Source organism: Monodon monoceros, unplaced genomic scaffold, assembly GCF_005190385.1.
Source record: "Monodon monoceros isolate NGI ecotype Baffin Bay Population unplaced genomic scaffold, NGI_Narwhal_1 Super_Scaffold_16, whole genome shotgun sequence".
Classification (NCBI taxonomy): domain Eukaryota; kingdom Metazoa; phylum Chordata; class Mammalia; order Artiodactyla; family Monodontidae; genus Monodon; species Monodon monoceros.
In genome coordinates, this window is record NW_021703772.1 from 91552030 (window position 1) to 91569270 (window position 17241).

Here is a 17241-nt window from a genome sequence, read left to right on the forward strand (position 1 = left end):
AACGCCATCTACACGCACAGGTTCACGGTGAGACTTGTGTGGTGGTCCAGTGATGGGGTGGGTTCCAGAAACTATGCATTCTGCACTGATAAATTTTCTAATTAGAAAATACTAAGAATGAGGAAGTAATCTATGGTTTAATCTAGTTGAGCAAAAGAGCATCAAACACTACACTGCCATCATTTTGCTTCCAATCATGGCAGTTTTATCTAGAGAACGCTGTGACTACTAGTGATAATAACATTTTTAAAAGGAAGTGTAAAGATTACATCAACTCAGTTTTTAAAGAGCAGCGTAACATCATAAAGTAGATGTTCACAGAAATCATATAAAGGGAATGAGTCAGTTACTGAAGTGGAATATCTTTGAACTTAAAGAATGTTTAATTTAATAATCTAAACATACACACATCTATGTGTATACATGTATGTCCATATGTAGGTATGTGTTTTTACACACACATATGTTACATGCCATGTTATAAGGATATATTAAGCCACCTTAAACTCATGTCGTATAAGCTAAGCTGTGTTATTAGGATTAAGATAAACTCGTAAATCTTCTGTAACTAATAATGACCTTCACGATTACATAGAACTTGACTGTTTAACAGAGTGTTTCTGTGCACTTACAGCCTTACTTGTCCCCACCCATGTCATCACCCAGGGGTTCATCCACTCATGGATTCCGTCAGTATCTTTTGAGCGCTGGCCAATGTGCTAGGTGCTGTCAGGTCAGGTATTATTAACACATTTTCTAGATGGAGCAACCATTGCTCAAAGGGACCAGGCTGTATGTCCCAGGTAAAACACCAGTGAAGTGACACTGACAAGATTCTAACTTAGCTCTTAAATTTCCAAGTCCAGTGCTTTTGTTCCCCCCTCTGGCCTACTTTGCGTCTGTTGAAGCTGTGAGGTATATTCCAAAGTGATAACCACAATGACAAATGAATTAAAGTTAGTTAAAAACTTCAACTTGGACGAGAGCGAACTCAGGAAATTAACAGAAAAGAAATAAATAGAAAGGTCACCATGGAAGGCATTCCCGATCATTTAAAATTGCCTACCTGGGCAAGGCACAGAACATGGCTGCTTCAGGATGCCATCTCGAAAGGGCATCTCTCCACACAGTGCATTGTCTACAGGTACAGTCCAGTGAGACATTGAACCACTGTGGACCACACAGGAGAGGCTGCGGGTCTGGACTCCTTCCCCACAGTCTCCACCCTGTCAGGGGAAAGGATGCTGTCAGCATTACCCAAATCATGATCATCTCAAAGTTTGGGCTCCTGCCATCTCTTGCTCAAAAAAACCCTAGTTGCATATCCCGGCAGCTTCCTCCTCTTGAGAGTTATCTTTCAGTTGTTGACAATAAGGCATCCCTGAGCAATTCTCCTAGAGCTGATAGAGCAACTAAAAGTACAAATGAAAATCTATGCCTTGGAATTTATGCACTCAGAATATGATGATTCATTTTGGAACTCAGCCAGGATTGACTGAAAAAGAAAAACAATACCTAATTTGTCTAGGTGTATGTGATAAAATGGCCTAGTCCATAATCACTCCCCCAAGAGAGCATGTACAGCCACAGAGCGTATATTTCTCTTTTGCTTTGCTTGTTTTTCTTTTGTAGGGAATTCAGTACTTTCTCACATGGATTAGGTTTGGGTTTCCAGTAAAACGCTGATTTTCTCTATTGCCACGAGAAGTTGTTTTCCCAGAATGCCTTCTGTGCTGAATACTATTCTTTGAAGATATTTCATACAAGTCCCGCTTATATTATTCTTGGCGAGTAGAAAAAAATTGTGCAGTGTCTCACAGAAACAGAAGTTTAGAATTGGAAGGCACTTAGTGGTTATCTAGCGCAACCATCTGCCTGATGAAAGATTTCCTACCGTAACATTTTTAGCAGATACTCATGAGATGAGTATTACCTCCTCGGTTTTAGTCAGGTGCTCATACTTCAAAAAAAGTCCACTGGCTATTTGGATAACCGTAGAGGGGTAGCTCTGTTTTTGCATAAATGCCTCAGAAAACAGAGCCTAAGACAAAGCTTCTGCACTAAGGAGGTGAAATCCCGGGATAGCAAGAGTGAGGGTGAAAGAGCCATCGCAGGCATGGAGGAAAAGGAAATATAAGGTAGTGTGTTGTCAACTGGCCTAAACTTCTGAGCAAACACAGCTGGCTTCTCGGTCAATCACAACATCTTCTAGACAGGCTGTAGGACCATCCATGAGGTGGGGAGGGAGGAAAAAGGGAGAGGCATTACATGTAGCTCCTCCTTGGATTCAGTCCTCATTGATCAACCTTCACCCCATGGAGTATTAACTCCTCTGTACTTCCAAGGTATGTTACTCAGCTCCCACTAAGTCCAGAAATTGGTGGAAGAGCTACAGCTTTCATGACTACTACTGGTACGGATGGAGAGAGAGAGAGAGAGGGAGAGAGAGGATGACCCTCTGCACGGGCTCTGTTGCTGCAGGTAAGGATATGCTCCATGTTACAAATCATTATTAGGTGACAGTCAGACAACCGGGCTCCGTACTGGGAAACTGAGTTTCAGCTCCTTCTTATTTCCCACCCCCCTCCCACCTCAACAGAACCCAGAAACTGCATGGCTAGGCCGGGGAGCTTCTGTGGCCGTGGCAGCAGCAGGAGCGAAGAGGGACGGGGTGGGCGGCGAAAGCAGCCATGACAGTGCTTCTGGGCGTGCAGCAGGTGACCCAGGGGTTGACGGGCCTGCTGAGCACCAGCCAGGTCAGGGCACTGCGGCAGTGGCTGCTGAGCGTCAAGGGCAGGTTGTGGATGGACTGCCGGATGCACAGGATGGTACAGAGTGGCTGCTGAGAAAAATTCTTTACAGAAGGAAGTTCCGATTCAAAGCCACACTGGCAGAAAGGAAAAGGGGAGACTTGGAGGAGCCTCTTCCTCTCCTCCTCCTGAGTTGCAGCAACGTAGGGCCTGATGAAACTGAGTAGACACACAAATAGGAACGACCACCTCCTCTTCTAGAGCCGTCTTAACAAGAATTATGATTTGTTTATCTAACAAGGGCAAGCCCCACACTGGGTCTATCAATACCTCATAGCTGCTCTAATCATCTCTACGGTCACTGTGAAATTGTTTAAAACAGGCACCCTGATTTTGAACCTAAGTGTGCTTTTTTTTTGGAGAAGTAGAAGTTCAACACCAATTCACAGTATATTCATTCAAACCAAATGTTCTGGTAAATGTTCACTCCCTAAAGTGGAAAATACCTAGTGTAAGTTAAATTTCTGTTTGGGATTCTCTCTAAGTGATAGGATTCTCTCTATCACTTATTATTCCAGATGATGGATCCACGGCAGAATTGTCTAAGGTGTACGTTTCGCTGTAGAGCGTCAGAGTTCGTGAACTTGGAGTCTGAAGATACTGTAGCATGTCTGAAATTTGAAGTTACTGCTCTCTGGAACCTCCGGTAACAAGGAGATGCAATTGATTAGAGCTTTGTTTGACATTCCAGGAGATGGGGTGTGCAGAAATGACACGAAACAAGTCTACATCAGGGATCGCTTTCAAAACCAAGACCAACAATAATGTGCTCCTAGTATGTATCCATGATCAACCTTAATCTCATACCTTGACAACAACAGCTGCTACATGAAGAGAAATCACCGTCAGCATGATAGCTTCATTCATAAAGCAAGCATTCATTCAGTCTCACTCACGAGGCTTCACACGCTAGGGCTTGAAAACAGAGCCAGGTTTCTTAGAACCAGATGGTCAACGGCAAGGATTCTGTCACTGACTCTCTCCTGTCCAGATCATTAAGGGACTTTCTGTATACCCTGAATCGGCATCACCGGATGTGGATCAGCAGATGGTGCTAACAATCATAATCAGAGCTGTAATCGAACCTGTAACAACAGCCTCAATTTATTGAGCTCTGGACTTAACGTCAGATACTATGCTCAGCACTACATATTAGTTTGTCTATCCCTACCAAAACCCCCTAGCAAAACAGCTACTCTTGCTACCCCCCATGATATACATAAGAGAACAGAGGTTTGGAGAGTTTGAGAACTTGACAAAAACTGCAGAGCGAGGAACTGGAAAAAATCTTGACCAAAATGAGGCCCTGCTGGACTCCAGAGTCTGAGCTCCGAAACGGGTTTTGCAGCATACGTGTGGATGCGTGCTATCAGCTGGAGAACTTGGGAGGAGTTAGGAAACCCTGAAAAAAAGTGAAGCCTGAGGATAAAGATTTCCATTTGCAAATCCCTTTCCACATCAGATGGAGGCAGGATTGGCATATCCACTGAGCCCTGTGCGAGCTCCTCTTATTAGGGTTCGGTACATTTGATGGCAATCAGCCACTTCAACATCTCTACCACCTCCGGTGAATGAGCTTTCAACCTGCATTTGGCAGGTATTACAGAACGAGGAGAAGCAGGACAGCTGTGGGAGAAGTGCGCTTCCTTTGTGGGTGGAGGCCCACGTGTATTTTAATCAGGAATTCCCCAAACTCAGCTTACATAAATGTTTAAGAAAAGGCAACTCGCTGAAAAGATATTGTGTTAATTTACCTCACAAAGCATTCACAAGTAGGCTTTGAAGAGCGGGAGTACAGTTCAAACTCAGGAAAAACTCAACTCAAATATCATCAAGATTCACTTTCTCTTTTGCCTCTGCTTTTTAGCGTCACCTTCTTTGTTCTTCTTGCTTCTAAGTGACTAACTTTACCTACAAGGTGGGAAAATGTGGCAGCTAAGAATTCCTGAAGACAGTATCTTTGAACAGCTTCAATGCCATTCCAGATTCTTGGGGAAGAATGCTGACTGGCCTCCTTTGGGTAAGGTGCCCACACAGGAATAATTACTACAGCCTTGGTTTTTGAGAGCTTTGCCTGGATTGAGTCCAACTCCAGTTGCCTCCCGACTGGAAGTGTCAGTGAGGGAATAACCTCATCTAGAAATCTGAGACACTTCTCAAATTTCTAGATACACCTGCTCTCGTGGTCTCCAGGGCCTCCGTGCCCGGGTATCTCCAATAGAAGCCACAACGCCCCCTCTCTATCCCCACCAGCACTGCTACAGAGAATGTTCGCAACCCACCACTCTGGCCCCTGTGGTTCTGGCTAAAGCTCAATACTTGACAGCAAACTGAAACATTACATTTGACATTTCCCCTTAATGTTCCTATGGGACAAATTGGCAGACATGTCTATTAAAAAAAAAAAGGTTCCTGATACCTGAGAAGGTAAAAGGGAAAGTACAAAAGAACATGTGAGGTACAGTAGCAGTTGTATGGCTGGTAAGACATGGAGTGTGGAGTTTGTCCCCCATCCTTCCCCTCTTCTTCCTGTGTTTTCTCTCCCTTCCCCTGCAGTGGGTTCCTGAATTCTTTGAATTTATTTTCTGTACTTTCTCAACAATTATCAGGAGAAATCTTCCTTCCATTTTCTTAATTGTGATTCCAAGCAGCACTTAAAAAATTGCTGAAGGTTCAGGAAAGAGGGTTTTAGACTAAGACAAAGTATTCATATTTAAAGCTATTAGGTTACTATTTAATTAATTAGCATGGTTACCTTATTTTCTGTAAAAAGGAGACTGAACAAATGTACCACACATTTTTGTTCCTCTGGGACTTATTAAAATACATGGGCATTTAACTTCTGCAAGATAATAATGCTGCATGACAATGTCATCCTGACAGGAACGCTAAACATCTCCATGAGAATACTCTGCAGATTTCTTAATGCATAATCAAAGTTATTGTTACCTAATTAAAATCTGCTTTGGAATATGAACTGAAGGATAAACCAGTAAAATAAGAATAGAGAAAATCAACGTGCTTTTTCTTATACAAGAAGCCAGAGAGAAAAATGCCCTAGAGGATCTTTGCTGACCCAGCAAAAGTTCTGGGTATGTGATATATCATGATGTTACTAGGCATTTATATTTCAGGTCAATAAAAAGCAATCATTGAGGAAAATGTAGTAACCTTGGTTCGTGCAATAATGTTAAAATATAACTTTCATACACTTTTGGTTTTCTGCCCACATGCAAGATTTTGTCTAAGCCTAAAAGTGCTTTTTTAGGAAATAGAGTCTACAGCAAGCTGTGCATTTCCATAGCATCAGGGTTTTGCCTAATTGCATAATGCTTTGATATTTCCAACAAGCCAAGAAGATAGAGAATTTTTGAGAATGCCAAAGAGATTGGAAGTCCCCTGAACCAGCTTATTATAAATAGTGCCTAATGAACGGCTATTTATTTTCCTAGCAATATCACTCTGTGTGAGGTTAAGTCATTTAGTTCTTTTTTCCATGTTCTCCATTGCATAAAAATACACCGTGCCAGGCCCCTGGTATTGTGAAATTTGTGCCATCAGCACATAGGTTTGACTAGACAAGTGCTTTGGACATACTGAGAAGCATTTCTCTGTCATTCCATGACCTACCTCCAATTTACATGCAGACCAGTTGCTGAGGACCCAGCTGTAGCAGGGGGTCACTGGGCAGGTTTTCTGCTGGGTAAGCTCTGTGGGGCATGGCCGTCCTTCTCCTTGGGTTGGCATAATGATAAGTCGAGTCCGGCTCATTCGACCTAAAATGATAAGGAAGATGTCAGCTTTTCCCTTAGAGTTTGGCTTGGAAAGGGAATTAAAGGACAGAATGTTGCCTTACATACAAAAGGCTTCATTAAAACACACTGAACTTTGTCATGTCCATGTTTCAGTTTTTCTGCCATTTTAATTTAGGTTTCTATGGAGACACAAGTTATCTAAGGTCTGCATAACGCTTAAGGATCTGAAATTCTGTCTGTCTTCTACTTTAGCCGGCTTAAGTCCAAACTCTGTATTGTTGCCAAACAGACTGATCCCCATAAACACTGGCTGAATGTGAACAAATATTTATCTATTAAGCTTTAAAATAATCCAAGAATCCTGCCTTGGGCTAGGGATATAGTGGTGAAAACGCCAGATGTACCGTCTACCTTCACAGACCTTATATTCCATGCTAGGATTACAAATACTAAAGAAAAATAGAGTTGTATCTTCTTTGTTAGGTTCTAAATCAGAAAGTAAGGTAAAAATTGCATATAATCCAAATTACCCTGGAAAATTCCCTAGGAAGGTGCCACCTTGAGGTTCCAATAGTGTCTCTCCATTAATTCAACATGGCCAATTTTCCTAGATTTTAGGACCAATTTCTTTTTTCACCGAGTACAAGATAAAATTGTTGACTTTTGTGAAGAAGCCATGTTGTTTGAAACACATATGTTCAAATGCTGGTCCTCCATTTCCTAATGAAAGGAAATTGGTTAATAAGAATAGCTCAAGAAAGAGTAGGGCTCCCGTGTCATCTTATACCCACTCCTAGGCATCAGGTCATAAGCTCATTAAGTGGAAGAGTGGATAGAATTTAAGTGTCTTTGTTTCTGTCTCTTGCTCTCCCTCCTACTCCCTCTTGTCCTTACTCCTTTTTTACTGATGAGGTATGATGTGCATATAGTTTCATTACTATTAGCTATCTGTGAATTATCTGTGAATCCATGCCCTTCCATTGGTGTTATAAAGTTAATTATGTAATTGTATCTGTGATAAATGTTAAAGGAAAAACAGAAGGTTCTATGAGAGCATGTTATGGGGATGCCGCCCAGTCTGGGAAGGAATCAGTTGAGCAGTTGAGCTTTAAGCAGAAATCTGAAGGAGCAGAACAGGTTTGAGGGCCTGACAGGCCAGTGTGGCTGGACAGAAAGAGCTAAGAAGAGAATAGGTTGAGGGAATACTGTTAAAGCTATTAAAAGTGGGGTCTTTTCGTTGATGTCAAAGATTCTACATTTACCTCTTAAGAGAAATGGAAAGAGAGTAATGACTTCACTTCTGCATAGAATTCACTTGAAAACCTTGGCTAAGAATTCCCACATGCCCCCAAGTTCAGGGAGAAGTAAGGGTAACTCACACCTTCAGTGAACTAGACCTCTTAGTGACCACCAGAATATTATCACAGATTTGGTGGTAAACTAATTCTCTCTGAGAAGACCCTTGGGGAAAACTAGGAAGTTCTAGTCATTGGATTCTAAATTCCTTGAGGCCTGGGATTCTGTCCCTAACATGGTACTCCATATATATTAAGCACTAATTGAATATTTGTTTAATTCATATTTTTATAAATTGTCTATATGATATTATCTGGTATCTGAAAATGTGTGATGGTATATCACCGTAATTATTTGGCAGATACCATGTGGTAAGCAATTTTCTAAACACTTTAAATATACTGACTCACTGAATAATCATAACAACCCCGGAGGGAAATGCTATTATTTTTCCACATTATAGGTAACATAGGCTTCGCGAATAACAGAATCTACCCATTCTGCCCCCTGGGCACTGAGAAGAACATATGCTTTGGACAGATGTTCCTTCCCAGCACCACTCAAATCAAATCATACAGGTTGGACATCACCTTATTCATATGAAACACTGTCCCTGCTTGATGAACACATTTGGCTCAAGATTTCACATTAATTCTTGTTTAAATACTCTTCAGTTTTATGATAATCTTTATGTTTATTCTCTTGAACTAAGTATCTATTGCCCGAATGTCATTATCATTGCACTCTGTTCTCTATCCATCTGTGTAAGAATAATGACAATGTAGTATCACTTTTATCACAGCTAAAGAGGTTCTATTTCATTAAAACCAAATAACTTCAAGCTTCTTCTTGAATTGATGGCATGCATCATGGCCATTACTTTAGGACTATTTTATTTATTTCCATTAAAGTGACAGATATTTTCTGCTGGACATCAAGGTGGGGGGAACCTAATGAAGTCAATGGAAAAAAAAAAATGATGCCGTTACTTTTTGAAATAATGAAGTCTTACAACCACTCATTGAAACCACATCCATATGATTTCTCTGCCTTTTGCTATCCAAACACCAAGATACGATTTTCAAACGATGCCAACTTCTATCAAGAAGCATATAATCATTCTACATTTTGAAGTATATTATCATGTTTAATTGGCTAATATTAAAGTTCGTAAGAAAAATATTGCCAATGAAGGCACGAGGGTATAAAAGGTACCTACTGCACCTCAAGTTTCTTTGGGTTCCTTGATATCTTTTAATAAGTTCCTTTTTCTAAGTCAGGGGTATTTGGCTGTATAAATTAAATAATCAGAGAAAATATCCCTTAAATTAGGCACTTTCCCCACAATTACTGAAGTTGTAAATATAAAATCTAGCTACATGGAATACAGATGGTATAGACAAGGAGGCCCACCATTTCCAATGGTCCCTGGAATTCTAAACATCACACTGGATTTAATATTCAACCTTGCACCTATCTCTCGGCAGTAATTATTCTATTATAAAAGGGACCTCTAACGGCAGGAGACTTAAGGAATTGTTTTGTGATAGTGATTTTTCATGAGAGGAGAAAGCAGGGGAGGATGTGGGCAAATGAAAGATATTTAAAGTTATGATCTGATATAGAATATGAGAAAAAGAACATTTTAAAATAGCTGATGAATGGCGCAAAGAAACCTGGACTTGGCATCAAAATTCTCTAGTTGGAAACAGTTCTCTCAAATTAACAGCTAGTAAATGATGTGACTGTATGAAAGTACTTTAACTCCTCTGAGCATAAATTTCCTCTCCTGTAAAATAAAATTAAGTATACGGAGAGTCACTATCTGAGGATAATTCATGCTGGGGAAAATGCCACTTAAAAATGGATGTATTTCAAATAGGAATTCAATTATTTTTAATAAATAATGAAAAATGTCTAAATGGGACTTTTTCTGCAAGTAAAAAGTATGCAAGTGGGTTTATTTTATCTAATATCAACTACCGTGCAGGTAATTGCAACTCTGCAGTTATTATTAGGACAAAGAATAAATCAACCATTGATATTTTTTACATAATTTTATGATGACCCTATGAAAGTTTTATTCTATTGTGACTGGCTTTTGCAGTTTGATCATAGAATCTTTGTTATTTGAGTCACTTTTCATCAATTTTCTCAAGAGCTCCGCTTAATCTTTGGTGTACAGATTGCTCCATTTTGTGCCACTTTTTTGTGGGTAAACATTCCATTTGCAGCTAGAGATGGACCAACAAATACCTTGATGCAATGACAGGGCATGTGCGTTAATCCAGGAGACTCGTTGACTGGGGGACGGCTTTATAAGTGGTCAGTTCAACAGCAAATATTTTGATAGTATGAGGGGTTCTGCTTCCTATAGATCTCACAATTATGCTGATTCAGGTGAAGAATACTGAGATGATGAGGACTCCTTGGACTAATCTCATGTTGTATATGAATTTAAAAATACCATATATGAACTACCTTAACAACATAACTAAAATAGAGTAGGTGCTGGCTAAATCTTAATATTTTTAATCGTTTATTTTGACAACTACTATTTCATATCAGTTCCTAGACCTGGCCCTGGAACAAACCTGTGATGGGTATATAAAGCATGCTACTTGTATTCTATTGGGCTTTTTCACATTAAATGCACACAGCTACGAAGTCCATAATGATTTAGCCTGGTCCCACCCAACCTCTTACACCCTAGCCTACACTCCTTCTGCCCTCGGAGTAAGAGTGAAGGTGGCTGCCGTCCACATCCTCATGCTTCCAATCTAAGAATAAGAGAAATTTCTTGGACACTCTCCAGACAACTCTTGTTTGGGTTTACAAATCTATTTGAAACCTGAATTCAATAGTTGATATAGACAATATGTTTAATGGGTAATACCAATGAGATATAGAAACTGATTCTCTTATTCTTCTGCACTTCAGGCTATAAAAGAGAGAAAAGCACTAGCTCCAAAATGTTTCCACTTGAATAAAGACCCAGATTACAGTAGGTTAAGTTTGCTAGCAATTCTCTCTGAAATTTTTCCTCCCCTCCCTTTAGGAATATTGGGAACTCATTATAAGCAACAGTGATACTAGGCCTACTGTTAAATTAGCAATAATTTCTGGCATTGAAGGAAAAAGGATTGCATGGTAAGACTTCCAGAAGAAAACAGATAGTGGGGCACACTAGTTGTAACACACACACATCCCCCCTCAAAGAAAGGCCAATACTGGTATCTGCATACAGTTTTAAAGCATATTGGACCAGATCACACTCCCATTGAACTCAGCAGCGGTCAGGCTTCACTCTGAGGCTCCACTGACAAAGGGGATGTGGGAAATTTTAAGCGGTAAAAAAAAAACCCTCAAAACTCGTTACATAGGGCTTCCCTGGTGGCGCAGTGGTTGGGAGTCCGCCTGCCGATGCAGGGGACACGGGTTCGTGCCCCGCTCCGGGAAGATCCCACATGCCGCGGAGCGGCTGGGCCCGTGAGCCATGGCCGCTGAGCCTACGCGTCCGGAGCCTGTGCTCCGCAACAGGAGAGGCCACAGCAGTGAGAGGCCCGCGTACCGCAAAAAAACCCAAAAACAACAAAAAACTCGTTATATATTTGTCAATGTATACATTCATAAAAAAGAGATGGAGTCAAACACAATGGTTCTCTGTTCTGACCATACACTCAGATCCAGGGAGCCAGTCACCAACACTGTTACAGTGACAGGCTCTACACAATGGTTCTTCTGTGGCCCTGACAGATGCTCACTGAATTAACTGAAAATCATGGTTTTGATAGCTCTGGACAATTTGAATATGACCCAGGCACACAATGCAAAGTACGTTTGAATGGGAAATTGGAAAAGGAAATATAAGAATAGAGCAATGAAGAACATACCTGTTTAATCTTAAATAGTTCATTAAATATCTGAGCAATTTATATGAACATACCTATAAACTCCAACATACCGTAGCCATGTAAATACGAAGACAGTAGTATATGAAGTCACTTTGAGCTTATAGAATGTTATTTGAATATTACTATTACTGGTTTGCTTTCCACCTGGGAACTATTTTTTTTTTAACATGAGTTATATTTTCAAGGCATGTGCACAACCGTTGGCAGGGAATGGTCTTCCTGAGCTGACATCTGTAAGGGTTGGCCAACCTACACCGCAAAGAATGATGTTCAGTGTCACTAACCTCAAGGTGATGATGGTCCTTCCTGATATGCACCAAAAAATTAGGTTACTGAATAAAATGTTTCCACTTTTAAGTATTTGCTACTTTGAGTTTATTCTTAAGCCTTTGGTGGCTGCTACCTAGTATTAGTCAGTTGAAAATACTAGCAGATTACAAAATAAATGAAAACAGAAGCAAAGGGATACTAACAACCACCTCGTTAATAGCTGGTCAGGTCAATCTATTAATCAATTTTAATCACATATGTCTATGTGGTTAAGGCAATTTATTGTATAATACCTTTTGTCATTATAAAAGTATTCCTCATTATGGAGGGAGGGTCTAAATTAATTGAGTGAATACAATGTTCTAGGATATAGAGATGATATAGCATATTCTTGCTTAGTTCTGTTCCCTTCCTTATCCTGCTTTCTTTGTTTTCTTTCCCCTGAGAGCACCTGTTCTCCCCACCCGCCTCAAATGTATCACTTCAACAAGAATCCCAGTCTCATCTCCTATGTGATAAACTGAAGCCCAGAGAAATTAAATAATTTTTGCAAAGTCACATAGCTAGAAGGATGGGAACACAAATTGCTTTTACTCCAAAAGCATCTGCTTTCCAACAAATCTCACCTGGTCCAAGTCAGGTATCAGATGCTATGCTGAGGTCATTAGGCCACTTGAACAAGTTTGAGAAGTACACTTAGGCCTCCCCTCTGCAATAAATGGGTTACCTGTATTCATACACTTCATATTTTCCTTTAGAAGAAACTACTTACAATTATGGTATTAACACCTTACTCTGTGATAACTCTTTATTTGCTTTTGGGTACTTGGCAGAGTAAATTTCTGAAAGCAGAAGTAAGTTAGATTGTCTATAAAATGCTCGGTTAATTTCATGCAGTTCTTTATGCTGGACATCTGTTTTTTACTTTTAACACACATCATCTGGAATTTTTATCCAAGTTTACTTTTTAAGTGCCAAGTTTGTTGTAAATATACAGCCTGGATTGACATGGATTGGGGATCAAGGTTATTTTCTAATATAACGGAGTGGAGAAAAACTACGATCTTGATCTGCAGCCTCAAGATAGATCTTCAGCATGTGTTTGGCATTGCTGAAGATGGAAGGTGCAGTAACGATTCTGCCTTCAGAGCTACAGCCCATGAGTTTCCCCTACAGAGGGACTCCTTGGCTTGTCTAAAAATGGCTTCAGGCATCCAGACACCTTTCATCATAGAGAACACTCAAGTTAGGCAAGGCAAAGAGTCCATAAGTTTTTCAGAGTAAAATAGATGAGCCCCAGCCATGACCAACTATTTGGGGGTGGGGTTAGCGAAGTAAGGAAGTAACAAGACCACAGTTTTAGAGGTCAAGATAGACCATGGTATCACGGGAGTGAGATAGGTCTTTTAAAGGCAGATTAGGCACCGTTGCCTTTGCTTGGAGATAGAGCTCCAGATTTCTCTGTGACAGTGCGTATGCATTCTAGATGCTTATTTTCAGTTCTATTCCCAACAGTCACATTTCAGACCCATTCAGAGGTATCAAAACTTGACAGACCACTGTAAGTATACAGCAGAAATACCCACAACGAGGCTCTCTCCGTGAGATGCAAGATGACAAAGTCACAGAGAGTGATTTTAGCAATCCTGGAGCTATTCTATCAGTCTCACACATTCCCTGTCTGGAAGACTGGCTCCCTGCAGCTATATTCCAATTAGATGGAAGAGATAATAATACGCAACACTGCTAATTATGACACAAGTATACATTTAGGAGGCTTAAAATTCAGAGAGACGTAAAGCCCTCACTGCCCTTTATGTTCCAATCTGAGATCCATTTCCTCTGCTTATTCTTAAATACACCTAAAAATGATGAGAATTTTTATAAAGTGACATAGCACCCAACCCAGGACCAAGTACATAACATGAACATTTACATATACAGTGTCAGATGTAAAGGGGCACAGTGGAGAAAATGGGGCTTAGAAGACACCTGAACTTGGGTTCAAATGTTTCCTCTACAACTGACAAGCTGTGTGACCTTGAGCAGGTTACTTAATTGCCTGTCCCCATACCTGTAAAGTTATGCCTATAATTTCATAGTACTCTTGTAAAGAGCTAAAATACTCCTGGTACCAATAATTCTGCCTTTGACCAATAGATATTAAAAATTATTCTAATATTTCATCTTTTTACCGATAAAAGATAGTGGAAGTGAATTCTGCAAAGGCTGGCTCAGTCTTACAACTGGCCATTGGAAAAGCCAGCTTTAAAACTGGATGTTCTCCTCTAGTCTTTCTTTTTTCCCATTCTATAATTCAGCTGCTTGTTCTCTGTCATAGGAACTAATTACTTGATATAGTCAATAAGTTTGAGCTGTTATAACTATTGGACTGTGTGTGATCAAGGATATGACACTGATCCTGTTTTATTCAGACACAAACTGAAGGTTACTGGCTGGAAAGCACAAACTTGTGGTGCTTTGGAGTTAATACAAAATTATTATTTTCATTATGGACTAGAGTGGACAGAAAAATCATATGCCATCTGTGAAACACAAGAGGCAGGCTGGATTACATAGTATAGAGAAATATTATAAACTCATACACCCTGAATTAAAAACTATGAAAGAGGAACAAATCATAATCTGGGATTAACAACCTTCTTGGAACGTTTTGCTTAAATAATAATTATGAATAATTCATGATATGCTAAATTTAGGGAGTTCTACATTCCACCGAACTGATGAAAATTCAACAAAGATCATGACTAATCCAAATATTAAGCTCTTCTATTACATGCTTTGATCTTTGAAATCTATCTAAAAAGATCCCTTAGTGGAAGTCTAGAATTAGTCTCTCTTTAATGTGAAATAAATTGGATTCAAGCTGTTCTAACCTTGAAATCTTTAACACAATTAGAAAGTATATGCCAAGCATCAGGTGTACATTAAAGAGACAACCCAGACTCTTGGAAATAAAGAGTTCACTTCAAAGTTTCCCCTCAGATCAATGTAGTTCTGTGGGTTTGATGGGGAAGTGTGGCTATGGGGGAAGCATCCAGGACACCCAGCTTGCTAGGATTTGCCCGACAGCCCGGTGATTTCCTAAACGGAGACAACGGTGTGCAGTTTGCTCTTGATAAAGAAGTCAGCGGAGAGCCACAGGTGCTGAAGTCAGACTCCCCTGCAACTTGCTTGCGCACTTTCATGTGACTAAATAAACTCTGTCTCCTCTTGTGGTCCCTGCCCCACTGCCGTCACCACTTGGAAAAAAGAAAGCGGCTAGTACAAAAGACAGCTGCGGGGCCGCATAGCACAGGGAGATCAACTTGGTGCTTTGTGACCACCTAGAGGGGTGGGATAGGGAGGGTGGGAGGGAGACGCAAGAGGGAAGAGATATTGGGATATGTGTGTGTGTATTAGCTGATTCACCTTGTTGTAAAGCGGAGGCTAACACACCATTGTAAAGCAATTATACTCCAATAAAGATGTTAAAAAAGAAAGAATAATAAAAGGTGGCAAACTTATATTAATATAAACTGACTACGGAAAGGCCCTAAATAAATATATTCTGAATTGGAAAAATAAAATAAAGTGATTATTGAAAAAAAATTTAAAAAGACAGCTGCGGGCACACCGTTTTAGAAGAGACAAGGCGCAGGTGTTTTTCAATGGTAGTTTCCAACCTTTTCGGCGCCAGAGTTTGGTCTCTTTTAAGAAACAAGTTCATCTGTGCCACACATTGCTGCATTTGATTATTTGCTGTTTGTCTGTCACTTTTAGCTTGCGCTGCATGAGGATTAAGGCATGATTTAAATGCAGAGCTGTCTCATTTTGGAAACAGTACTATCTACCAGGGGGCTGGTGACCAGAAAAGAGAGGTGCTGGAAGAGTATTGACAGTTTGAGGGCTGGTAGAATAGAATAGAATAGAACAGAACAGAACAGAACCACAAAGGCTGTCTCAGCACTGTCCTGATGGTAGCTGCCTAAAAATTCAAGGACTATGTGTCCTATTCTTTGTACTGGTCATTTTATTTATTTTTTTAAAGATGAAGATTGGGCACAAATATAATTTATAAATAGTCCTTTTTATATTTTTGTTTGTATGTTCTGATATAGGGCCTTGAATGCAACAGGTAGTCAAAAAATGCCTGTGAGATTGAACCCTGAGAAGCCTAGTAAAGAAAACACCAGTTACAAGAACTACGGCACCTTGTCATTCAATTCTGACATAAATATCACCTCCTCAGTGGCCTCTCTTCCCACATCCCTCACTCCCCTGCAAGACACTTGTTATTCTCCATCACATAACTTGTTTTTTTGTTTCGACACAGCACTCATCAGTGTCTGTTACTTCTGTGTATATTCACTTGTCTATTTGCCGTCTCCCTGTCTTGTCATCAGCGTCTAGTTTCCTACTAGAATGTTAGTTTTATGAAGTCAGGGGACTTTGTTTCCCTGGGATCTTATCCTTTCTATACATGGTGTATCCTCAGCTCCTGGGAGAATGCCTGGCTTTGGGGAAACTTCCAGTGAGTATTTGTGAAATATATGAGTAAACGTCTCTACAGCCCTGACTTCTAGAAGTCAAAATAGCAGGATGACCATATAATGTATTTTCTGCACTGCCACTTTTGACAGTGAAAGAGTGCACCAATAGGTGTCAGGATAAGGATAATAGATGTAAACTTTATAAATCCTGGTTCAATAAATAAAGGAAAAATAGAATACATATAAATTTAGATTCCTGGAAGGTTTGCCAAATATCAGGATTATGGAATATATTTTTAAAAGGCATTATTACATCTTAATTCAGGAGATCAAGGCATCTAAAGGTCAAGAAAGGATTCTCAAGAACTTATCCTAGCAGACCCTTAGAAGCTAGCTAGAGGTGATTTATAACTAGTGCTATATTTATGTGCCAGTGGAAACTATCAAATGAATTCCAAGTGCTTTACACAATTCGGTTTCTCTACGTAGTTAACATCCCTTCTTTAGTCCTTCTGTGCCTTAGGTCACACGATGACTTTCCTTAGGAAATTTTCCATCGTTTGTCTTTGTTTATTATTCTAAGGATTAGAAAAGGTGAATTTAAGTTCAAACTCTAATCGCCTAGAAATCTCTAACAGTGGGATTCAGATTTGCAAAGTATTTTTCCTTGTTTGTTTTTGTTTTTCCAGTAGACTAACGAGGT

At 40.0% G+C, this 17241-nt stretch overlaps 1 protein-coding gene across 2 annotated transcripts in view; it reads right to left on the reverse strand.

Annotated features, from left to right (window-relative positions):
• Positions 1–17241, reverse strand: part of THSD7B (thrombospondin type 1 domain containing 7B) — a 975661-nt gene that overhangs the window by 18647 nt on the left and 939773 nt on the right. For both annotated transcript variants that reach the window (XM_029224675.1, XM_029224674.1), the window contains 2 exons: positions 6441–6586; positions 1067–1226 (listed from right to left, as the gene is read on the reverse strand). In XM_029224675.1, the coding sequence (XP_029080508.1) occupies positions 1067–1226; positions 6441–6586 (306 nt within the window). The remainder of the gene's footprint in view (positions 1–1066; positions 1227–6440; positions 6587–17241) is intronic.